General features: G+C 46.0%; 1 protein-coding gene across 1 annotated transcript in view; it reads left to right on the forward strand.

Moving 5' to 3' along the window:
• LOC118402173 (neuropilin-1a) overlaps positions 1-26,008 on the forward strand; it is a 51,928-nt gene that overhangs the window by 17,063 nt on the left and 8,857 nt on the right. The window contains exons 3-12 of the mRNA XM_052477038.1: positions 7,968-8,149; positions 11,089-11,316; positions 13,322-13,492; positions 15,051-15,217; positions 20,399-20,554; positions 21,305-21,449; positions 22,393-22,627; positions 22,734-22,830; positions 23,960-24,104; positions 25,481-25,663. Coding sequence (XP_052332998.1) covers positions 7,968-8,149; positions 11,089-11,316; positions 13,322-13,492; positions 15,051-15,217; positions 20,399-20,554; positions 21,305-21,449; positions 22,393-22,627; positions 22,734-22,830; positions 23,960-24,104; positions 25,481-25,663 — 1,709 coding nt within the window. The remainder of the gene's footprint in view (positions 1-7,967; positions 8,150-11,088; positions 11,317-13,321; positions 13,493-15,050; positions 15,218-20,398; positions 20,555-21,304; positions 21,450-22,392; positions 22,628-22,733; positions 22,831-23,959; positions 24,105-25,480; positions 25,664-26,008) is intronic.

A 26,008-nucleotide genomic window follows, 5' to 3' on the forward strand; every position in this document is an offset into this window, starting at 1 on the left:
GCTAACATAGCACCCCTCTCTATTTCAGATCGGTGTTGGAGTAGGATAAACTAGCTAGGTGCATTCAGCTAGCTAACAAAGCACCCCTCTCTATTTCAGATCGGTGTTGGAGTAGGATAAACTAGCTAGGTGCATTCAGCTAGCTAACAAAGCACCCCTCTCTATTTCAGATCAGTGTTGGAGTAGGATAAACTAGCTAGGTGCATTCAGCTAGCTAACATAGCACCCCTCTCTATTTCAGATCGGTGTTGGAGTAGGATAAACTAGCTAGGTGCATTCGCTAGCTAACATAGCACCCCTCTCTATTTCAGATCGGTGTTGGAGTAGGATAAACTAGCTAGGTGCATTCGCTAGCTAACTTAGCACCCCTCTCTATTTCAGATCGGTGTTGGAGTAGGATAAACTAGCTAGGTGCATTCGCTAGCTAACATAGCACCCCTCTCTATTTCAGATCGGTGTTGGAGTAGGATAAACTAGCTAGGTGCATTCAGCTAGCTAACATAGCACCCCTCTCTATTTCAGATCGGCGTTGGAGTATGATAAACTAGCTAGATGCATTCGCTAGCTAACATAGCACCCCTCTCTATTTCAGATCGGTGTTGGAGTAGGATAAACTAGCTAGGTGCATTCAGCTAGCTAACATAGCACCCCTCTCTATTTCAGATCGGTGTTGGAGTAGGATAAACTAGCTAGGTGCATTCAGCTAGCTAACAAAGCACCCCTCTCTATTTCAGATCGGTGTTGGAGTAGGATAAACTAGCTAGGTGCATTCAGCTAGCTAACATAGCACCCCTCTCTATTTCAGATCGGTGTTGGAGTAGGATAAACTAGCTAGGTGCATTCAGCTAGCTAACATAGCACCCCTCTCTATTTCAGATCGGTGTTGGAGTAGGATAAACTAGCTAGGTGCATTCGCTAGCTAACATAGCACCCCTCTCTATTTCAGATCGGTGTTGGAGTAGGATAAACTAGCTAGGTGCATTCGCTAGCTAACATAGCACCCCTCTCTATTTCAGATCGGTGTTGGAGTAGGATAAACTAGCTAGGTGCATTCGCTAGCTAACATAGCACCCCTCTCTATTTCAGATCGGTGTTAGAGTAGGATAAACTAGCTAGGTGCATTCAGCTAGCTAACATAGCACCCCTCTCTATTTCAGATCGGTGTTGGAGTAGGATAAACTAGCTAGGTGCATTCAGCTAGCTAACATAGCACCCCTCTCTATTTCAGATCGGTGTTGGAGTAGGATAAACTAGCTAGGTGCATTCAGCTAGCTAACATAGCACCCCTCTCTATTTCAGATCGGTGTTGGAGTAGGATAAACTAGCTAGGTGCATCGCTAGCTAACATAGCACCCCTCTCTATTTCAGATCGGTGTTGGAGTAGGATAAACTAGCTAGGTGCATCGCTAGCTAAGTAAAAGTGTTTTTTTTTTTGTTTTTTACAAAATATGAAATCTCTCTCTCACTCTTGCTTTTCCTTAATTTGTTAAGAAATACATTTGTTCAAAACTGTTCAACTATTGTCTTTCTCTCTCTTTGAGTCAACTACTCACCACATTTTGTGCACTACAGTGCTAGCTAGCTTATGCTTTCAGTACTGGATTGATTCTCTGATCCTTTGATAAGGCTGACAACATGCCAGTTCATGCTGCAAGAACTCTGATAGGTTGGAGGACATTCTCCAGAAGTTGTCATAATGAGTGTGTAAGTCTATGGAAGGGGTGAGAAACATGAGCCTCCTAGGTTTTGTAGTGAAGTCAATGTATCCAGAGGAGGACGGAAACCAGCTGTCCTCCGGCTACACCATGGTGCAGAGTTACTGTAGACTTTCATTGTTTTAATCAATTATTTGATGATGTGAATATATTTAGTATAGTTTTATCTTTAAAGGATAACATTTTTAATGTTTCTCTATTTTTATTTTTATGAAATTCACTGAGGAGGATGGTCCTCCCTTTCCACCTGAGGAGCCTCCACTGACTCCAACGTTTCCCACAGTTGTGTCAAGTTGGCTGGATGTCCTTTGTGTGCTGGACCATTCTTGATACACACAACAAACTGTTGAGTGTGACAAACCAACAGTGTTGCAGTTCTTGACACAAACCAGTGTGCCTGGCACCTACTACCATACCCTGTTCAAACGCACTTAAATATTTTGTATTGCCCATTCACCTTCTGAATGGTACACATACACAATCCATGTCTCAATTGTCTCAAGGCTTAAAATACTTATTTAACATGTCTCCTCCCCTTCATCTAGACTGATTGATGTGGATTTAACAAGTGACATCAACGAGGGATCATAGCTTTCACCTGGATTCACCTGGTCAGTCTATGTCATGGAAAGAGCAGGTGTTCATAATGTGCATAATATACAGCAAACGCTGTTTTGAAGCCACCGTGTCTCCCATGTTGGTTCTCCCTCTCCATTGTGAAAAAGATTTTGGAAGCTATGGATATGCATTTATTCATGTCTACATTTGTTTTTACCACGTTTATTCCAGTAGACACCTTAATGCATACGGCAAAAATTATATAATGTGAGGTAAACATTTTTTTAAAATCTTAAATACATGTCATTTTGTCCTTGAAACATTTAATTGAAATCATCTAGAGTTCTATTAATTCCTATGGAGGACTGCTCCTACTGAGGTGACAAGTGGCTTCGAAGCGCATCTCATTGGCCAATACATAGCATCAGCAATCTAGTGTTCATATACATCATTGGAGAGGACAGCATATGTCTTGAATACTTGACTCATTCTCCACACGACTGTGGAGGAGTTGGAGATTGGAGTTGGAGATTAGAGGTGTGTCCCAAATGGCACCCTATTCCCTGTATAGTGCACTACTTCTGACCAGAGCCCTATGGACCGTGGTGCACTAGAACCGTAAATAGGGTACTGTTTGGGATGGAGATCAGATCCCCTGTCCCCCCGGCCACTCAACGGCTTGTAATTAGGAAGGACTAGAGGGCTATCTATCACCACTGACTACACCTGTATCAAAACAGAACAGGCAGTGGACTGGAGTACGGCTGTAAGAGTTAAATAAGAGTTACTGCTGTGTCCTCTGCCTGCCCATGTGGATAGAAGAGAGTGGACATGGTCTGCTCACTCTTGTGAATCAACTCAAAGATGTTTGTGTTTTCCAGGTGTGCTGTGTAGAAATGGAGTATTGACATTTTTCGAATGACCGCCAGGACAAACATTAATGTATTGATAAGTACGTTGTTGTGCTGTAATATGGATGAAAAAAAGCCTTGATCACCAATCATCATGAGGACTCCAGTCACCATGTCTGTGTTTCCATCTCGGGGTCAGTCAGACACTACAAGGCTGAAACAGAGGTGTTTGTGGCACAGCCGGCTGGAATCACACAGCCCAGTAAGCCCCATTAGGGAACACTGCTTTTCTTTCAGAGAGAAGGTGACAGTGTTTGTCTGCCTGCCTGTCTATCTGTCCGGAATGCGTCCCAAATGGCACCTATTCCCTGCAAGGGTACTGGTCAAAAGTAGTGCGCTATATAGGGAATAGGGTGCTATTTGGGATGCTGACTTTGTCTGTCAAGCTGAGCGGAGAGGAGGCCATTACCAGGGGAGGTTGAGAGGAGGTTGAGGTGGTGAGTTTGAGTTCATTAACATCATATGTTTTGGGGGAGTGGGTTCCGTCTCTGTGAGGTATGTCCCCTCTGGCTCAGGCAGAAAGGGGTGATAAACTTGTCTTGGTGACAAATACTAAAACCATGTCAAAACGCGGCCAGACTGACAGTGTTTATTGCTTTCGCTTAACTCACTTAAATGTGCAGAAGGGTAGACGGTGTGTCATCTCACAAAGGGCTCTTTTCTCGTTAACTCTCAAATGTATATACGTTTAATTTCCAGTATTTAGACTTGGGTACACACTTTAAATGTTTGTTTAACCTAAACGGTACTCTGACTGAGGCATTTGGTATAGTGACACATTTAAGTGGTTGGCCCCCTAGGTTCAATTTGACTGTATTTGTTCAAGGCCTGAACAGACAGGCGTTTTGTAACATTGTGCTCATTAACAGTGGCTTACGCTGTTTCTAGACACCTTAGCTAGACCTGTAAAATGGCGCTCTGTTGTTGAAGACCCAGGTAATTATGGTACGTTGTTTGTCGACACCCAGGATCACCTGCGCGTGGCCGAAATTTGCAATGTCCTGTCTGGTCCTTAAGGGAATCTGTCTATTATACATGTAAAAATCTGTCTATTATGTATGTAATGTAAATGTAATTATCCTCTGCCTATGTACATTGTGTAGCTTATGATCACCTACATAAACACATCGTCATTAATGCACCAGCCAAGAGATCCTCATAATCAAACAATACCAGCAGTCAAACTCCAAACATAAAACATACATGAATTATGACGACAATCTTTGCACCTGACTAGTTTATTGGTCACAGACAGTCACAGCTTAGGGCATAACATGTGTTTCCAATGTTTAAATGAACACTGCATTATAACATCTATTCATTCTGTTCACGGCAGGCTTTATTTGACCTGTGGGAAGCGTTTTAAGTGGCCTCTTGTAAAGCACTATTGCCTAGCACTTCAGTGATGTTGTGTATGTATGCCATTTTTATTCATTTGCATCATGCCCCACTCAGATGGACTTGTAAAAGCAGCACCATGGGGAGATAGAATGCAGATGGCAATACAGGCCTGACCTGGGGCTTTCATTGCTCACTGAGACAGCCCTATTAACCAACCAAAAATCTATCCTCACACCCTTGTTAAATAGACTACTTTCCCCCTTATTGTCCAGTAGAATCGCTGGTTAGGTTATTCATGCCCACACACACACACACACACACACACACACACACACACACACACACACACACACACACACACACACACACACACACACACACACACACACACACACACACACACACACACACACACACACACACTACAATAGCAAGTCCATCTGGGGCTTAAAACAGTAGTAACCTTCTTGTCCTAAAGTAAGGACTTCCTTAACAACTGAATGTGATATTCTAACACAACAATTGTCCTCCTATATCATATATCTTATTACCATTTGGACTATGCTAGTTGTGTTACCCTCCCCACGGCTATATTCTCTCCATCATCTATCATCTGGAAGGCATCATGGGAACGTTTACAAGCCCGGCCAGCTTTTTCTTTACTTGCACACACACACACACACACACACACACACACACACACACACACACACACACACACACACACACACACACACACACACACACACACACACACACACACACACACACACACACACACACACACACACACACATATACACACACACACACACACACACACACACACACACACACACACACACACACACACACACACACACACACACACACACACACACACACACACACACACACACACACACACACACACACACACACACACACACACACACACACACACACACACACACACACACACACACACACACACACACACGCTGGGAATAAATCAGTGTGCCTGCAAGGCTAGCAGCCTCCCTCCATCCTCTCCTCTCCTCTCACTAGAGAAGTCAAGTCATTAGTGATTCCACTGGCAAAGCCACGCTCAGGGTTAATTCAGCCTGCGGTGTCAAACAGGCTGGAAACTGGAAACTGTCGATGGACGGACACACTCTGTCTGAGTCTCAGCTGGGTCCTGCTCCAGGGCAGATGGAAAATGTCTCATCAGACACAGTCAGACATACCGTTAGCCAGACACAGCTGTAACACCATTGCCAGAGACAGAGACACACTTCCAGGACAAACTCACTCACTCCTAGTCACTCCCCCGGCCCTAAAATTAGATGCAACCCTACAGATGGTGTGTCTTAGAACAGAATGCAACACTGTGCCTCCCTGCTGGTGCAGACAGACACCAACCCCTCCCTCCCTTTCTCTTTCTCTCTTTTGTCTTTCTCTTTCGCTCTCTCTCCCTCTCTCTGTCTCTCTCTCCTCGTCCTCCCAACCCCACTCCGTTTGCAGTTCAATTGGGCCAAGCAGCTGAGGAGGATGAGCAACCCCATCCTTCCCCCTCTATTTCCACACAGGCAGCAAAAAGAACCCACAGTGAATCCTACAGGGAAATTAAAAAGAGGAGAGGTGGATCCCTTCATTGGTGATCTCTAATCCACCCGAGGATGGGGAGTTTTTTGGGGGAGTGGGACAGAGACAGCCGTCGTCATCAAGCCTGCTTAGACAGCAGCCATGGGATTAGGAAGAGTCAACTATACAGGATTCAGAAAATACTAATTCACCCTTGAGTACCATCCAGTACTTGCAGTGTTGCTGTTTTCATTTTACATATTGATCCCATTATGTGTGATCCGTGGGGTAAACAAAACGGTTAGTGTGTTCACATTGATTCGTGTGGTTAGAGTAGATACTATTGGTTCACGTGTTGTCCATATGTTAGCAGGCTGGGTTACAAAGATATACTCTCTCACACACACACACACCCCAGAGAGGTGCCTGAGAGCCCAATGAGAGAACAAACCTGGCCTCTAGTAGTTGCCTTGAAAAGGGCATTGTCTAAAACCTCACGTCAACAGCTTTTTACAAGGGCTTGTGTTCTTAGCCATGAGAAAACAACTTGTCCACAGAGAGAAATTCCTCTGCCAATGTACCATGATGGGGCTGTCTACGTACAGAATCAAACTCCTGGGCAAACTTGCTGATGAAGTAGCTGTGTGTAAAGCCTAGGATACGTCCCCAATGGCATCCTATTCCCTATATAGTGCACTACCTTTGACAAGGGCCCTGGTCAAAAGTAGGGCACTTACATAGGGAATAGGGTGCCATTTGAGGCGTAGCCCTAGACTTATTTTTGCAGGCCAGGCAGAGGCTGTTTCCACAGCTGGCTCAGAAAGGAAAAGGGTTGTTGGCTCGGCTGTGCCTGGAAAAAAAGTAGTATGTTCTCCAACAGGCACCATGAGCTCATCATTTCATCTCCGCATTTCACACACATACACACGGTCACACATGAGAGAGAGAGTGCCTTAACAGTTCACACCCAATTACGTTTAATTGAATTAGGTACAGTATAAAACAGAAGGGTTGGGGTCGGGTTCATGTTTTGTGGACAGATTCACTTTAAACGGAAGTGACAACTTTCGCGAGAACTTTACTTCTGGGTAACCAAGATTAGGGTTGGGTTATCCTCCGCTTGTTCTCAAACACTCACACACAGACGTTACAGTACACACACAAACATGTACGCACATTCTAGTACTGTAGAGATTAGAGAATTATCTTTGTTAGCTGACCCAGAGTGGTAGGACACAGGGAATGGTCTATTTAAGAATGAGCTGATAATATTTGAGGTGATAATGTATGAGGTTATAATGTATGAAGTGACCATGTATGAGGCGACAATGCATGAGCCGATAATTTATGGGACGATAATGTGTGAGGTGATATTGTCTGAGGTTCCCATGGAACACTGATAACAGAGGCAGATGAAGTCACCCCTGGAGCACACTGCTCCGTGGGAGTACAAACATTCTCATGTTTCCTCATCTTCGTTGTCTTGTTATTATAACCCTCCCAGTGGGTTTAGACCCTCAGTAGTTACCTCAACTCCCATATCATCCATCCATAGCATTCTACAACGGTCTTTTCATCTCAGTAGATTGAGGGCGTGTGGTCAAATCTCTAAACCTAACAAAGGAGTTGGGTTTGAGGAGCAGAGCTATTGTATGATTAACCCAAACCGCTGTCTGAGACCAGAATCTCTAGTGGCACAGCTAGCACTGCGACGCAGTGTCTTAGACCACTGCGCCACTCGGGAGGCCTTTCTACGGGTCGTTCTGGCTCTGACAAGGCTTTATACTACTACTACTACTACTACACTATTGTTAGCTATAGCAGCAGCAGTTTTGTACAGTAAGTCTTACACTGATCCTCTCCTATGTCCTCTCCTCAGGTATGACTATGTGGAGGTGTTTAACGGTGGGGACGAGAAGGCTCCAACCCTGGGGAAGTTCTGTGGGAAGATCGCCCCCTCCCCTATCATCTCAAGCGGCAGCCAGCTTCTCATCAAGTTTGTGTCCGACTACGAAACCCACGGGGCTGGATTCTCCGTACGTTACGAGGTCTTCAAGACAGGTCAGCCTCTTTGGATATGGTGTTGAACCGTTTGTGAAGTATTTCTAACTGTTGTGTGTTATTACTTGTGTCCCTCTGTTCAAATACAGACTTAACGTCTTAGGGGCAAATTCTAACTTCCACTTAAGTCACATGTTCACTTAGTGATTCATTGATAGCAACGGGAGACTAAGGGTAAATTCGACTTAAGTGGGAGTAAGGATTTGGCACTAAGAGGCTGAGTCTTCTGTTCAAGGTTTTACAGGCTCAAGTCTGAGAGAGAGAGAGAGAGAGAGAGAGAGAGAGAGAGAGAGAGAGAGAGAGAGAGAGAGAGAGAGAGAGAGAGAGAGAGAGAGAGAGAGAGAGAGAGAGAGAGAGAGAGAGAGAGAGAGAGAGAGAGAGAGAGAGAGAGAGAGAGAGAGAGAGAGAGAGAGAGAGAGAGAGAGAGAGAGAGAGAGAGAGAGAGAGAGAGGAGAGAGGGGGTGGAGGAGAGGAGGAAAGGAGGCAGAGAGAATTGATAGAGGAGAGAGATGGAGAGAGTGAAAGAGAGAAATATAAAGAGACAGAGAGAGAGAAATAGAGAGAGAGAGTAGGGAGGATGTACCAGACAGGTGCAGGAGACCCCAGGCTCATTTAGTTAATGGGCTGTTTGTCATTGGAGGTTTGAGGGTGACCTACACATTAAATGGATGCTCTGGCAAGGATAGGCTGAATCTGAATCTAGAACAGCAGAGGGAGGTAGAGGCAGGGGGAGTTGGGGGGGATGGGGTGGGGGGATGGGGGCAGCCAAATGTGGGTTGTTTTAACCAAGGTGCGCCTCAAATGGCACCCTATTCCCTATATAGTGCACTGTATCTTCGAAAAGTTGTAGTCAGAAGTAGTGCACTATATAGGGTACAAGAGGGTATAATTTGGGACACACCCAAGTGTATGAGTTAAAAATTGTCCCGCCTACATAATCCCATGACATGTTGGAGTCCCCTCTTGTCACATTTAAAAACCCATTACATTCGCAAAAGCATATTGCCCTGTTGTTCCCTCTATGGCTATGCTCCCATTTACCAATGTAATATACTGTGACAAACCAAGCTACGGCGCTGACTACAAGTCTACCATTACAAAGAGAGAAACGCAACACTGGAATTGGTCGTTAACGGCTCTCGTGATGACGACAAGCACCATTTGTGTTAAAGATAGCATATCGTCAGGGTGACTAATGAATATGGCTTGCGTCCCAAATACCACCCTATTCCCTACATAGTGCACTACTTTCAGCCAGAGACCTGGTCAAAAGCAGTGCACTCACTATATAGGGAATAGGGTGTCATTTGGGATACAACAAACAAATGGAGCACATCTGCCCGCCATTGCCAGAGCTCCTCCTCTCATTGACCACATAATATGCATCAATGGTTGTGTAAATGATACACACCAGGTCCTCCACAGAACCGTAAGGCTATATCTGTCTAGCTCTCTCCTCTCACTGTCGTTTCACTGCCATTCCTCGAACCAAAAACACGTCTTGTGGTTTTGAAAGACGGCCATTTTTACAGAACCACTTCAAACTGTGGCTTAGATAGGGAAGGGTCTCCATCAAAGTGGGTGGAGTTTGGCAGGAGATTCATTGATGGGCGTATGTGCAGGGAAGACAATCTCTCATCAACGCTGTGTGCCTCTGTCATCTCGTCTTCCTTACAAAGAGCAGTCAATGTTACAACAGTAACCTGGGCTTGCACATGTCCCTTTATGACAAGGGGAAGAGGGTCGAGTGACTCCCTGGCTTTTGGACTGAGGTGAACTGTGTCTGTCTTCATAGGCATGTGGGGGTCTACCAACAGGCTCACAGGTCCTGTACACTGTACTATGCATTTTGAGCAATGTTTTTTTTTATACAATTGTGTAAAATAATTACACAAAGCATTGTGGAGACAGCGCAAGCTCTCTGTTGTGTCACCAGAACCGTTGTATTGAACATGTTGTACATTAGTTGTAGAAGCTGAATGTGTACAGGGGCCAGATCGTTTCTTCAGGCCACTTCTTCAGCAGAGCAACCATGAAAAGAGCTCTTCAGTCTTCACAGTGGGGAGTGGTCTCTTCCTGACTGAGACTCATTGGGGGTGGGGTGGAGTGAGGGTGAAGGGTTTGTTGGGGTGAGGGATTTGTTGGGGTGGGGTGAAGTTGGGATGAGGGGTTTGTTGGGGTGGGGTGTAGTTGGGGTGGGGTGAAGTTGGGATGAGGGGTTTGTTGGGGTGGGGTGTAGTTGGGGTGAGGGGTTTGTTTGGGTGGGGTGTAGTTGGGGTGAGGGATTTGTTGGGGTGGGGTGTAGTTGGGGTGAGGGGTTTGTTGGGGTGGGGTGTAGTTGGGGTGAGGGGTTTGTTGGGGTGGGGTGTAGTTGGGTTGGGGGTTTGTTGGGGTGGGGTGTAGTTGGGGTGAGGGGTTTGTTGGGGTGGGGTTTGTTGGGGTGAGGGGTTTGTTGGGGTGGGGTTTGTTGGGGTGAGGTGTAATTGGGGTGAGGGGTTTGTTGGGCGACGTCTCCAAAAACAACCCAGAGTGTTTGTGTCTGACTGCAGCAGTCAATAAATACCAGACAGTTCCCCCCAGTCAAAACACAGACATAGCCAGCTAGTGGCACCTAGGGTATGACCAATAGGAACAGGCTCAGTGGACACCTCAGTGATAATGGAGTAAATGGACTCAGGGCCCATGAACCACAGGGCCCATCAAATAATCCTAAATTACAACATTCTAGTTATGGCAACACCTTTCTTGTTTTCAGATCCTCAACTATGATTATTGTTACAGGCATATAAGAATGGAGCTTATTAACAGCACTAATATATTTAATACAAGCTTGAAGACAAAAACCTACAGCCATTGACGCAAATATTATTCATCAAAACAGGATAATGACATGCAACGCTTAACATACCATACACATTCCTCTCTCAACTTCTCCACAGGGCCTGAGTGCTCCAGAAACTTCACCTCATCCAAGGGCGTAATAAAGACGCCAGGCTTCCCAGACAAGTACCCCAACAACCTGGACTGCACCTTCATGGTCATCGCCCCCAAGATGTCCGAGATCGTGGTGGACTTCGACGCGTTCGACATGGAGCCTGACACCGCCCCTCCACCCGGGGCACTGTGTCGCTACGACTGGCTGGAGATCTGGGACGGGTTCCCTGCAGGTGAGAAAGGGAGGGAGGGAAATGTGAAGGGCTTGTGTTGAAAAAGAAAGAGATAGGGGGAGAGAATGAAAAAGATCGCCAAAGAGAGAGATGGAGGAAGAAAGAAAAACAGATTTGTCTCATCAGCCAGCAGTGCTGTTGTTTTCACCCACCAGGCCACACAGATTGATTTAGCACATTAAGGAGACAGGCAGAACCTACACTATTCATGGTCTACAGTGATGGTTTTTCACTGGAATGCCTTGCCCGGTCTCCATTGTTGTGTGATTGGGCTGAGGTCTGAAGAGAAGAGGAGGAAATGCCTGGCTAGGCACACTGCTTTGTCTGTCTCCCTGAGACTCCCTCTATACTAGGGCCTTGCCAGGCTAGGGTCTTCGTCCCAGACTAGAACAATAAAAAGGGAATAATGTGCCATTCGAGACAGGACTGGCACAGCCTATTATAAACTAAAACACACCTCATAGCTGGGCTCCTCATAGCTGGGCTCCTCATAGCTGGGCTTCTCATAGCTGGGCTCCCCATAGCTGGGCTCCTCATAGCTGGGCTCCTCATAGCTGGGCTCCCCATAGCTGGGCTCCTCATAGCTGGGCTCCCCATAGCTGGGCTCCCCATAGCTGGGCTCCTCATAGCTGGGCTAGTGCTGTATACATGCCTGCCAGGCCTCTCAATAGACATGTTGTCTGTCCCGGTGTCTGCTAAAGCTTTGTATTTGCGGTGTGTAGATGTGTAAAAGTCCAGATAGCAGACAAAACACTGTAGCCTATATCCCAGAGAGTTATTTACTTTGTCACAATACATTTGACAAAAAAAAGAGAGGGAAATGGAGACAAAATAGGGAAGTAACATTCAATATATTACCTTGACACATAATTGGAGATGAGGGACATTTTTTTCTGTGCCATACACGTTATATATTGGCTGTCATTTTGGAGTCACTTTGACTGAACATAAGAATAGAGTGTGTTTCTAAACACCTCTACATTAATGTGGATACATACTACCATGATACCGGATAATCCTGAATGAATCAGGAAAAATGATGAGTGAGAAAGTTACAGAGGCATTAAAAAAAAAAAAAACATGCTAACCTCCCCTGTTATTGTAATGGGGGTATGATATTTGTGTGTCTGTAACTAACCACTCATCATTATTCATGATTCCTTCAGGACTATCCGTTATCATGGTAGTAGTAGAAAGTGACTCTAAAATGACACAATATATTACCATTACTTTCCATTGGGCACAAGCTTATCTGAAACACAACCAAAACAAACAGGAAATGTTTCCAACAAGTTTGTGGAGTCACAAGCTTGTAGTTTGTCATTGCGTGCTAGGAATATGAGACCAAATACTAAACTTTTGACTACTTGAATACACTTGAATGAGTTTGTCCTAATACTTTTGGCCCCCTAAAATAGGAGGACGACAGTATGTTCAAAAAGTGCTCTAATTTCTAAACGGTTCACCCGATACTGTATGGATGAAAATACCCTCAAATTACAGCAGAGAGTCTGCACTATAACCTCAAAGTCATTGTGTCATTTCAAATCCAAAGTGCTGGAGTATTGAGCTAAAACAACAACAAACAATTCACTGCCCCAATACTGTTGGAGCTTCACTGTAGCTGAATCATGATGTTGTCTTGGCACCTACTGTCATAGAGTTGACATAACTCTTTGTTATTGTCCTTCTGTTCCTCTTTCTGTTCCTCTTTCTGTTCCTCTTTCTGTTCCTATTTCCTTAACTCTCCCTCCCTCCCTCCCTCCCTCCCTCCCTCCCTCCCTCCCTCCCTCCCTCCCTCCCTCCCTCCCTCCCTCCCTCCCTCCCTCCCTCCCTCCCTCCCTCCCTCCCTCCCTCCCTCCCTCCCCCTCCCTCCCTCCCTCCCTCCCTCCCTCCCCCTCCCTCCCTCCCTCTCCCCCTCCCTCCCTCCCTCCCTCTCCCCCTCCCTCCCTCCCTCCCTCTCCCCCTCCCCCTCCCTCCCTCCCCCTCCCTCCCTCCCTCCCAGTGGGTCCCCACATCGGGCGGTACTGTGGTAACAGCAGTCCTGGACGGGTCATCTCCTACACTGGGATCCTGTCTATGACCATCAACACTGACAACGCCATCGCCAGAGAGGGCTTCTCAGCCAATTACACTGTCAGAGAGAAGAGCCTGCCACAGGGACAGACACCAGAGGGTTAGTACAGCCTACTACCTCACGTTAAACCTTGTCCCAGCCAGAACTGCCATGCCACAGACTAGCATCCTGCACAGGGGGCGTACTTGTATATAACTCCGGGGCCACAGTGTCCAACTCTAAGTGCACTCACAGTAGGTGGGATTGGGGCAGGGAGGGGATTAGCTGGGATGGGGGCGGGGAGGGGCAGGTCAGGAAGGACAGTGTGTGGGGCTGACTGGTGACACAGGGTCTAAATGCCTCACAAACACACAGAGCCAGGATGGACTTACGACACCCCATTCCAGAGAATAAAAACAGTCTCTGTCCCTCCTTCTATCTCCTCTCAGCTTTCTGTTAATTCTACCATTTCTATTCATGAGTCTACTCCTGTTCGCTCCTCTCAGCACGCAGCGGCAGAACCTCAAAATATACACATATCATTGCAATCTAAATGAAAGACCTTATCAGAGACTATTTCAACAGTTAATGTGATCAAAGCCGCAATATGGAGTGTTCCAAGTGATAAGATTAAGTCATCAGTGGAACAGGAGGAATACTGATATCTGACAACATTACATTCCATCCGCCTTCCTCTCATGTAATGAAAAAAAAAAGTCGGCACATTTCGGCACACACATTTCTACTTCCAAACCGATTGATAGGGAAGTAATAGTGTGTGCGTGCGTGCGTGCGTGCGTGCGTGCGTGCGTGCGTGCGTTCGTATGGTGTTCTATGTTTGTTTTTTTCATCCTGCAACATTTAAAATAAGTAAAGAAAAACATGTATTAATTCAATAAATACATGACATTGTTTGTGTCAACGTGTGGGCCTACGCTTGCTTTTGGGAATCTCATAATAATATTTGACATTATTAACTTATTAATATAAGCTACTTTAACAAAGGATGCTTCTAGTTTGTGTGTGTGTGATTTTTTAGAGAAAAGTTAGTCAACCCAGTACCTCTGTGGTGTACTCAGTGTGGCTCGTTACGGAAGGTTCTAGATGTGTCATCTTTGAATGGCTCCAGCTGAGATACACAAGAACGTGCTGTTCTTTTCTTCTGACTCAGTTCAGAGAGGCTTGAGGAAGTTCGCGTTTCGTTCCAGTAAGACACAGTTCTTTCCCATTGCATTTCTCTTCCAAGTTGTCTTCGAGGCCAAGACCTCCCTGAGTCACACAACATCTCTTTAGAGACTGACAGGACAAGACAGAGGATGGAGGCTCATAGCCCTCACCCTAATTCTAACCCAAAAAACCCTCTAACCATAACCCCAAAAAGTTGCTGCTTAACAACAGAGTTGCCATTGATGGTCTATTGATGATTTAATCTGTCAAACATTTATAGCAGTGTCTCTCAAATTCTTGTCCTGGGGACCCAAAGTGATGCACATTAAACATTTTCCCTAGCCCTCAGACACCTAATGATAAGTAGATTAGCTGAAACCACTGTGTTAGTACCAGGACAAAAACTAAAATCATCAACCCCTTGGGTCCCCAGGACCAGGATTGAGAAACACTGATCAACAGAAGACTGTCCAGATAAAGTCTAACTCAGGTTCTATATCTCTGTTGACAGACTTTAAGTGTGTGGAGGGCCTGGGGATGGAGTCAGGGGCGATCACCTCGGATCAGATCACTGCCTCCTCTCAGTACAACTCTAACTGGTCTCCTGAGCGCTCCAGACTCAACTACAAAGAGAATGGCTGGACCCCCTCTGAAGACTCCAGCAGAGAGTGGATTCAGGTAAGAGACAGCCCTGGGGCAGCTGGGTTACATGTGTGACATTTGCGTCCCAAACAGTTGGAAAGTAGTGCACTACATAGGTGAATAGAGTTACATATGTGTGTCAGTGACAGTACCAATGCTTTTGGTGCGTGTAAAACATCATGGCTGCACATGAAGCCCTGGGTTGAGCAACAGTTGGTTATTCTAAACTCATCCCGGACTGTGTGTTTTGTCCTTCACCGCAACCAGTTCGGGACAGCTACTGTCATAGTGAAACGTTTTAAGAGTGCATCTCTCTACGTATCCACACAGTCCGGTAGGCAGACCGTGTGGGAGACTCAGGTCTGTCTCCACCAGTCTGAATCAATGTCACGGCTGTCTGCCAGCATCCCTAATGAGAAGTGTGTGATCCATTAGGTGTATGTATGTGTGTGTGTGTGTGTGTGTGTGTGTGTGTGTGTGTGTGTGTGTGTGTGTGTGTGTGTGTGTGTGTGTGTGTGTGTGTGTGTGTGTGTGTGTGTGCGCGCGTGCGCATGCGTGTGCGTGTGTGTGTGTGTGTCTGTGTGTATGTCTGTGTCTGTGTCTGTGTGTGTGTGTGTGTGTGTGATCCTTGCAGCACAGGTCATGAGGATGTTCAAGAATGACATTCTTGGAAAAATAAACATCATAAAGTCACAAACAAGACAGATTGTGATCGAGAGGCCAGACTGACTAGACTAGTTGGCATTTGGGTTGATTAAGCTCCTTCATACACACACTGTCTAACAGGGACATGACTTCTATAATCTAGTTTGTTAAAGGTAGCCACACCCTCAGGGGGATGCTTCTTGTTGTAAATGCAGATTGTTACATGAGACTATTCTGTAACACTACTCTACACCAACACTCCAAACACGATGAACTGAACAGACCGCGTTTTTTTCCCCAAAACAGAACTCCAGCAGTAAAGTGGTTATATTGTCTTTCAATATAATCGCACTCCAATAACTCTGAACTGAGCAGGAACATGTACTTCAAGATTGCATTACTAGAACAGAATAGAATAATAATAATAGAATAGAATAGAATAATACGTCATGTATTTTAATACAACCAAATGCAATAACTGATATGAACTGATATGAAAAAAACATATTTATCAAATGGACTTCCCCCATAGTTTGACCCCAAAGCATTTTGCAAATGTGTCGCACTTCAAATCATGGGAAGTCTGTAAATCGGGGTATATAATTACATGACCACAGAATAATGCAGTAACACAGTCTAAAGGATGGGAAGGCACCACAGTGTCCTGTTTTTGGCCTCACTCCCAAACTCTCTGGGAGAGGAAGAAATAGCCTCCCCGTGGGTTTGTGTGGGGGGTGTGTGTGTGGTGTGTGTGGGGTGTGTGTGTGTGTGGTGTGTGCATGGGTTTGTGTGGGCTGTGTGAGTGACAGAGGACCCCTGGGAACGTCAAGCCCCAGATGGACTTGCTACTGTAGTGTGTGGGTGTGTGTGACTCTGCATGGGTTTGTGTGGGCAATGTGAGTGACAGAGAACCCCTGGGAACTGGCACTCTATGGTGAAGCTGTAGTGTGTTACCATAGAGCTGTACATTCCTTATAGCCTATCCTGGTAAATCCCCTAGAGTTTCTATATATTCCCCTCCGCCTTCAACAAAGTCATGGCAACCCCTTTCTAGCACACAAGCCACGCTGTTAAGACTCCTTGAGCCACTTGAACATTTGATCCATGTACTCAATGGTATTCGTGATACCATTGAGAATCATGCCCAGCAGTGTAATTAAAGAGCCTGACAACAAATCTGTATAAATTAAAAATGGCTGAGATGTGTTGTGGACAGTGGGTTGTCTTGGCACGGAAGACCTTGTTGCACTGCTTCAGTCCCGGTCTCAAGTTGATCTCGCAACTAAACCAAAGCCCTTTATTATGATAGAAACCTCTGAGCTGAACACTCTGTCTGCCGTTTCCTATTCTATCTGACATGAACTCTGCAGCGGCCGGCCAAGCCTATTGGCCAGACGTCCTCTATGAAAGGACTGATGCTAATTACTCTCCCATATTCCTAATTACTCAACACTTGGCAGCGTTTGACACTCTGTGGCTGAAAATAAAACCCTCTGCTCAGGCCTTTAATGGAGAAAACAATGGGATGCAGACACGGCTGCATTCATCAGCCGGACTGTGACTAAATGAGATTGAACAAAAACATTGGCACATCCTTCAAAACAGGATATTGGTGTTTTTCTGGCGAGGAGAGAAAGAGCTTGTAACCAGCGCTAGGCTGCTGTGACTGACTGCTGTGACCCACTTTGTCACGAAAGTGCTGTGCCATAACTGTGGGGTTGGACTGGACAAGATCAGGACAAGAAAAGGGGTCTGACCACATGCAGGGGAAATAAATCTACGACGTTCACTGAACAAGGTTCTCTAAAGTGACAGAGGCACTCATGGTGAGGTCAGTTGTGGGTTGCGGCTTGTCGCTTTTGATCTTGTCAACATATTCTACATCAGAGATGGGCAACTTTGACGGGAGTGGAGGCCACAAAAAAAAAAACAGAACTCATCATGAGAGGCCGTGGTGGCTCGTGGGTCTGCGTGCCCACATCCATACCAGAAGATTTAGCAATTCCTTTCAATTCTACTCATTTAGCCATGGGGCAGAGAGAAAAAATGTGCAGTTTTATAACTAGTTAATGACTAAAGCATACCAGAATAATTGAATTCTTCTACAGCCTTCAACCATGATGCCCAACGTTCCTAAATAAAATGCCACGCTCAATCTATAATAAATCTTCCAGTATGATTCTGATTTGTTTCTCCTGACAAGTGGCATTGGATCATATTATGGGACCTAAATATCGCATCCTTCATGTTGTCTCTTAGGGTGATGGGACCTCCTCCAACAGTCTCTGAGGACTCCTTTGTTTTCATCTCTTTCCGCTAACAACATTCACTCGCAGAGCAGCCAGGCCCAAATGTGTTCTACAGATGTACGGCCCTTTCCTGGTTTCCAACGTCACGGACCCGAGACAAACGTTTCTCCTCAAGCAGTACGCCTCTATAAATACTTTGTCTTTGGAGAGGAAGGAAACCTTTCCTGCATAAGCTTACCTCACAGGTTTCAATAACATGTCAATCTCACTGTAATTCAAAAACGGCCAGGTTGGGGATAAATTACGCACAGTGATGGGTTGGCAGTTTCATCCATAGCTGTGGCATCCGGAGGAAACTTGCTATCGACATGGGGCCTAGATATATCCCTTTAATATAAAAGCCAAGATGATCCAATTAAGTCAGCAGACTACCTATACAGCCAAAGATTTGTCATAAAGGAGCCTAAAGCTGTAACGCTCGCTGCTGGGAGAGAGAGAGGAGGACCAAGGTGCAGCGTGGTATGTATTCATATTCTCTATTAATGAAAACGAATACTCGAACAGGAAATAACAAAACACGAGAACGAAACGAAAACAGTCCTGAACGGTGAAATACAAACACAGAACAGAAAATAAACACCCACGAAACACAGGTGGAAAAAGGCTACCTAAGTATGATTCTCAATCAGAGACAACTAACGACACCTGCCTCTGATTGAGAACCATACCAGGCCAAACTCAAAACACAACATAGAAAACCGAACATAGACAACCCACCCAACTCACTCCCTGACCATCCTAAAACAAAGACAAATCAAAGGAACTAAGGTCAGAACGTGACAAAAGCACACATTACTGCCAGGCGACATTAAAATAAAAAATGGTGTCCTGGAAATAGTATCAATAAAATGTTAACTGTTGACTCAATAATAGAATTGTATGTATTGATGGCACACACGCATGAATTAGGTAAGTCATGATATTCAGCTGAAGTAAGACTAATGAAGTACTACTTGTCTGTGTCCCAGATGGCACCATGTTCCCTACAAAATGCCCTACTTTTGACCGGATCTCTTGTCAAAAGTAGTGCACTGTAAGGAATAGGGTTCCATTTGTGACACAGCCTCTGGCTAGCTGCACCATGCTGCGGAGTGGGCCACGCACTATAGCATACTTCATAACAAAATTCATCAACCTCAAAATACCTCTACTTCAAAAACATAAATCATCATTTAAACCTCCTTAAAGTAGAAGGCATGGAGCTGCACCGTTTTTTTTAGGCTATAAATCAATATTATCTCAAAGACTCTCTCTAACGGTTCTCTGAAAGAAAGATGCTCTACTTCGATGACGCAAAAAAAGCGACTCAAGACAAAAGCACAGACACAAACACACCCACACTAATATCATGAAGCAACCAACCGTACTAAGCCCCACCTAGTTTAAAGTACATAAATATTTAATACATGAAGCCCAGAGCAGAAGGGTGGCCAGCAGGTAGCCCTGCCTTCCATTTCCCTGTGCCCTTGAGAGACCAGGGAGTGTGTCCCAAATGACACGTTATTCTCAATATAGAGGGCCCTGGTCAAAAATAGTGCACTATATAGGAGATAGGTTGCATCCCATTTGGGACACAGCCCTAAAGAGACCAGCTGCTCCCTGCAGCTCAGGAATTCCCCAGACAGACAATGGAGTCTCTCTCTCTCTGCTCTGCTGGCCAGGCCAGGCGGTGGAGCTCACTTCCTGTGGACCTGCCCCTGCTCCCTGAGGAAGGGCCAACGCTCCTGTTTTCACCGTCAGAGGCATTATGGCCTTCCCACCGGTTCCGTCCTGTCCCCACACAATCGGCCTAACAGGCCTCGCCCTGCTCAGAAAGTAGGCAGAGGCTCTATGTTCATTCATACAGAGTGTTTTAACATGGTCAACACTGACAACCCACTTAACAGACCACATCATGAGTGGCTCTGTCAGTAGCTGCCCCTCGACAGGTAGCTGGAAGTGGCTTCTGTCAGATCTTTTCTAACACGGTTAGCAGGTTAGTTGGCAACTTCCTGCCTTTAAGCCCCCTGTATATGATGCTCATCCACATGCAGGACATTGAGAGTTATACTGCAACCAATTAACTAATTGGCTATTTTCTTTGTTTGCACCTGGCAAGACTGCTGTGAAGTTAAAGAGTTGTGGTTGCTTTGGATGCAGGAATAAAGCACTGGGTAGCAGCACTATTCCCTGTGCAGGTCTTTCAGTCCTTTATCTCTGTTTTGCCTAATGCATGAGCTAACAGGGTTCAAGCTAACTGGGTGTTTCTGGTTTGTGTTGCCAGGTGGACCTAGGATTTCTCCGCTTTGTCTCAGCCGTGGGAACACAGGGTGCCATCTCCAAGGAAACCAAGAAGGAGTACTTTGTCCGCTCCTACAAAGTGGATGTGAGCTCCAATGGAGAGGACTGGGTCACAATAAAGGAGGGATCAAAGCAGAAGGTAAGACTGACTCATAATGTTTAAATGATCATAAAGGTCTTTACTGTCACCCGGCCTTGAACCCAAAGAGCAGGTAAAGGAGAAGCAAGAGAACAGTGGCCAGGACAAATTCCCCAGAAGGAAGAAATCTAGAGAGGTTATATACATGAGTAATAGAAAGACTGGGTTCAGTCTGATTTGGAAATCAAAACCACACATTTCACAAAAGGGCAGATTTCCTGTACTCTGGACGACAAACACCAGGGGAATCTGTCCTATTTTACAGAACAGATTCAGACATTTATATTTAACATATGTGACTGAGGTAAACAATTTTGTCTCTATTCTTCTGGAATAAAGCAGAAGATGTGTTTCTGCTGGACATCATGATGATCTCCTTCCTCTTTTCTTCTTCATCTTCTTCATCATCTTCTTCTTCATCTTCTTCATCTTCTTCTTCATCATCTTCTTCTTCTTCATCTTCTTCTTCATCATCATCTTCATCTTCTTCATCTTCTACTTCTTTTTCGATTGCATAATCTTCATCTTCTTCTTCATCATCTTCTTCCTCTTATTCTTCTTCTTCATCTTCATCATCTTTGTCTTTTTCATCATCTTCTTCATCTTCATCTTCTTCTTCTTCTTCAACATCTTCTTCCTCTTCATCATCTTCTTCCTCTTCATCATCTTCTTCTTCATCATCATCTTCTTCTTCATCATCTTCTTCATCATCATCATCATCATCATCACCTTCTTCTTCTTCTCCTCCAGATTTTCCAGGGGAACCACAACCCTACAGATGTGGCCAGGTCGTTCCTGCCCAAGCAGACTCTGGCGCGCTACGTCCGCATCAGACCCATGTCCTGGGAGATAGGCATATGCATGCGCTTCGAGGTTTACGGCTGCAAGACCTCAGGTACACACACACACACACACACACACACACACACAAATGCACTCGCAAACACACACTCACACATACACACACATTTTCATTCTAATCTAGACCCTATTTACCATGCTTTCCAGTGCTCTAAGAAATCTAATTAATCCTGTACTTGGCTGTGCAGAAGACAGCCTTGTGATTTAGAATAATCACTGCTTCCAAAGCCGGTCGAGGGTCATGCCAGGTAGTTATTCATTGTAAAAGTGCAATGGAAAACAGCAAAAAGGCAAGTTGAGTCATCGTACATCCAGTATTTACGATATTACTAAGCGCAGCACTTGGTTCTTCCCAGAAATCCATCCTCTCTTATTTCCCTCAGCAGGAGAACATTATAAATATGGTATTACTCTGTTCCTCACTGCAGGGCAGTGTGTGTGTGTGTGCGTGCGTGCGTGTGTGCGTCTGTGTGTGTGTGTGTATTGTACAAGATGATTAAGAGCTTGGAATGACACAGGGAGGATGTAGACCGTCTGTCTCTGTCCTCCAGTTATACTGCCTCTGTGAGTTCAGCCCAGCCACCTCGTATGATACAAACACATGACCACACAAACGCGGGCGCACACACACACAAACACACACACCCACACACACACACACACACACACACACACACACACACACACACACACACACACACACACACACACACACACACACACACACACACACACACACACACACACACACACACACACACACACAGGGTAGTTCCCACAAAGACAAATCACAAAATAACTCACAAACATCTCAGGACTGAGTGTATGTGTCCCAAATGGCATCCTATTCCCTATCTGGGGCACTACTTTTGGCCAGAGCCCATGAGGACACAACATCAATCTGATCCCTTCTCTACTTTCTCTCTCTCTCTCTTGCTCTCTCTCACACACACACACACACACACTCACAAACGCAGACTACCCCTGTTCAGGCATGCTGGGGATGGTCTCCGGACAGATCTCAGACGCCCAGGTCACTGCGTCGTCGCACGCGGAGCGTGGCTGGGTACCGGAGAACGCCAGGTTGCTAACAGGGAGGTCGGGATGGACCCAGCAACAGACCAGACAGCCCTTCAGGAACGAGTGGCTGCAGGTGGACCTGGGCCAGGACAAGCTGGTCAGCGGCCTGGTTATCCAGGGAGGACACCACAGGTAGGTAGTCTAGAGGACAGAGACGGGGGCCAGCAACCAGAGAGTTGGAACCTGTGTGTGTTTGTGTGTCTTTCTGGATCAATAAAGTTGTATTTTTATTCTATAGAGACAAGAATGTGTTCATGAAGAGGTTCAAGGTGGGTTACAGCAGCAACGGCTCTGACTGGACCATGGTGAATGAAGACAACGATGCCAAGCCTAAGGTAAGGGAAGCAGCCTGAGAATTCATGTTTGGAATTCACCTCCTCCCACAGAGAACCACTGATCAATAGAAAATCATTCCGATCATATAGGATGTTGCCAAGATTGATGTTGACAAGAGCGCAACATATCCTGTTGGTCAAGTCAAGGATGACATGTCAGTGTGTGGAAGCCATCAGCACCTAGCTGGTCCAAATATCCAGCAGTACTCTTCACACTCCCTGTCACGGTCGCAAGACATTGAACATCCATCTATTCCAGATGGTGGGACTCCTGATTTATGGCAGACAGAGGAAGATCTTATTTGTGTCCCAAATGGCACCCTGCTCCCTATTTGGTGCACTACTTTGGACGAGGGCCCATAGGCCTCTTGTCCAAAGTAGTTTACAGCATAGAAAATGGGGTGCTATTTGGGATGCCGCCCTAGATATCCCCCTGCCATGTTTCCTGTGTCTTTTTATAAAGCTCCTTTCCAGCCTCCAATCTTCAAAGACGAATAGAGAGGAAGTCTATTTCAGTGGCTTCAGCCATACATCCCGGCAGCATCTCAAATGGCACCCTATTCCCTATACAGTGTACTACTCTGGTCAAAAGTAGTGCACTGTATAGGGAATAGTGAGCCATTTGGGAGGCAGAGAGAATGTTTTTCAAGCTGCCACACCAGGCTTCACTTTGATTGAGGGTTTTAGAGGGAAACTTAAGAACCTAGGGCCTGGCACCATGGTGGTAGCAGGCCTGGTGTCCCGGACTCCCACTACCTGCTCACCGCACGGGCTAACCATTTTCACATGTCCTCTCGCTTTAAATAATATATTAAGGAGGAACTCATAGATCCTAGAGGTCTTCAGAGAAATGTGTTTTGTTTTGATAGAAAGTCGATTCTTTTTCAATAGACTGGAGCCTCAAGGTGTGTGTGTGTGTGTGTGTGTGTGTGTGTGTGTGTGTGTGTGTGTGTGTGTGTGTGTGTGTGTGTGTGTGTGTGTGTGTGTGTGTGTGTGTGTGTGTGTGTGTGTGTGTGTGTGTGTGTGTGTGTGTGTGTGTGTGTGTGTGTGTGTGTGTGTGTGTGTGTGTGTGTGCATGCAAGTGCCTGTGTGAATCCTAACTAACAAATGTTTATTTTCTCTCTTCCAGATCTTCATTGGGAACCAGAACCATGACACCCCAGAGCTGCGTACGCTGGGCCCTCTGCTTACTCGCTTCCTCAGGGTTTACCCAGAGAGAGCCACCCCCGAGGGCCTGGGCCTCAGACTGGAGCTGCTGGGCTGTGAGATCCAGGGTGAGATAGTGCAAACATCTCACACACACACAGTTTTGGCTTAACAACGACAGCAACAGAGTGAACAAACAGATCTTGGACCAAAAAATAATAATAATAATAATTGAACATTTATTTAACTAGGCAAGTCAGTTAAGAACAAATTCTTATTTATAATAACGGCCTAGCCCGGCCAAACCCGGACGACGCTGGGACAATTGTGGGCTGCCCTTATGGGACTCCCAATCACGGCCGGTTGTGATACAGCCTGAAATCGAACCAGGGTGTCTGTAGTGACGCCTCTAGCACTGAGATGCAGTGCCTTAGACCGCTGCGCGACTTTGGAGCCGCCCAAGCAAGGACAGTATTAGGATTAAAGAACCCCTCTGACAGGGTTTAGAGTTAGACATCAATCATAGTGGCCTCACACAGATGGAATCCCAAATAGGCTTCACTCACCTACTCCTAACAACAGACCTGAGACCTGGGTGAGTGACAAGCCTTGGGCAGTAGGGGGAGTAGTTGTGTAGACTTTTCTGCTTGATGACAATGTGGACCCTACCTGTCAGGGGGGCAGTCACAGTGGGACGGTGAGGTGGGAGTGGGGCTGAGGTGGGGGTGAAGTGGGAGTGGGGGTGGGAGAGTAAGTGACTGAGGGTTGGGGATTTCTAGGTCTGGTATGGGGTGTCTGGTTACCCTAGTAGAGAGGAAGATGAGGATCAGTAGTACAGGCCAGACGGTGGGGTAGTGGAGGGGAGAGGAGAGGAGAGGAGGTGGAAAAAAGAGGAGGAGAGGAGGGGAGAAGAGGTGGAAAAAAGATGATCTCCACATCAAAGAAAGAGCACGAGAGCTTCCGAACACACACTCACTTGGGAACAAGCACAAACTCACACACACTCACAGGGCCACATTGGGAAATCCACTATAAGCAATCTACTCTAATTATTTCCCGAATTCTCCTTCACACCTTGATTCCAACCCCTCTGCAGCTACCAGGCTCTCCACACTTGGCTCTTCACACTCCGACTTTCTGTATTGATCTTGCTACCAGTAGCAACCAGCCTCACTCCACAGTCTCATGTTACCGGATCGTTTCCTATCAGTGTCATTAACATCTAAAATCAAACAAATGGCCATATCCCCTAATCCAATCACAAAGGTTGACCTGTAAACTGGCTGCTTACTACAACCAAACAGCTGAGGTATCCTTTCCCTGAAGGATTCTTCTCTCTCTCTCTCTCTCTCTCTCTCTCTCTCTCTCTCTCTCTCTCTCTCTCTCTCTCTCTCTCCACCCCACTCACTCACTCTCTCCTCTCTCCCTCCCTCTCTCTCTCTCTCTCCCTCCCTCCCTCCCTCTCTCACCCCACTCACTCTCTCCTCTCTCCTTCCCTCTCCAGAGCCCACAACTGTCCCGCCGACCACGCCTGTAGCGATCACGTTTGCTGTGACTACGTTCGCTGCCACCACGACCGCGTCTGTGACCAAGCCCGCGCCGACGTCAGAAGAGTGTGACGACGAGCAGGCCAGCTGTCACAGTGGAACAGGAACAGGAGCAGGAGGGGAGGACTACGACCCAACAGGTGCCGACCACCAGCCTCCCTTGCTCTCTCTCTCGTCATCCCACTCTCCTTCTCACACCCACCCTTTCTCTATCTATCCATCCTCATCATGTCTCTTGCACTCTTCTCTACCCTACCCTAGAGGATTTATTGTTTGTATATCATTGTATTTTACATTTGTGTTACTCTCCTTGTGTGTTCATGTTTTGTCTTTTTTTGTGGTCCCTAGGAAGAATAGCTCCTGCCTCTGCAATTACTAATGGGGATCCAAATAAACAAATATCTATCTGTCTAATATATCTGATCTATCTATCCATCAATTGTGTTTGTATCCCTGACTGGGGGTTTGACCCACCCTCTGATCCA

This window comes from Oncorhynchus keta, chromosome 23 (genome assembly GCF_023373465.1).
Source record: "Oncorhynchus keta strain PuntledgeMale-10-30-2019 chromosome 23, Oket_V2, whole genome shotgun sequence".
NCBI classification, from domain to species: domain Eukaryota; kingdom Metazoa; phylum Chordata; class Actinopteri; order Salmoniformes; family Salmonidae; genus Oncorhynchus; species Oncorhynchus keta.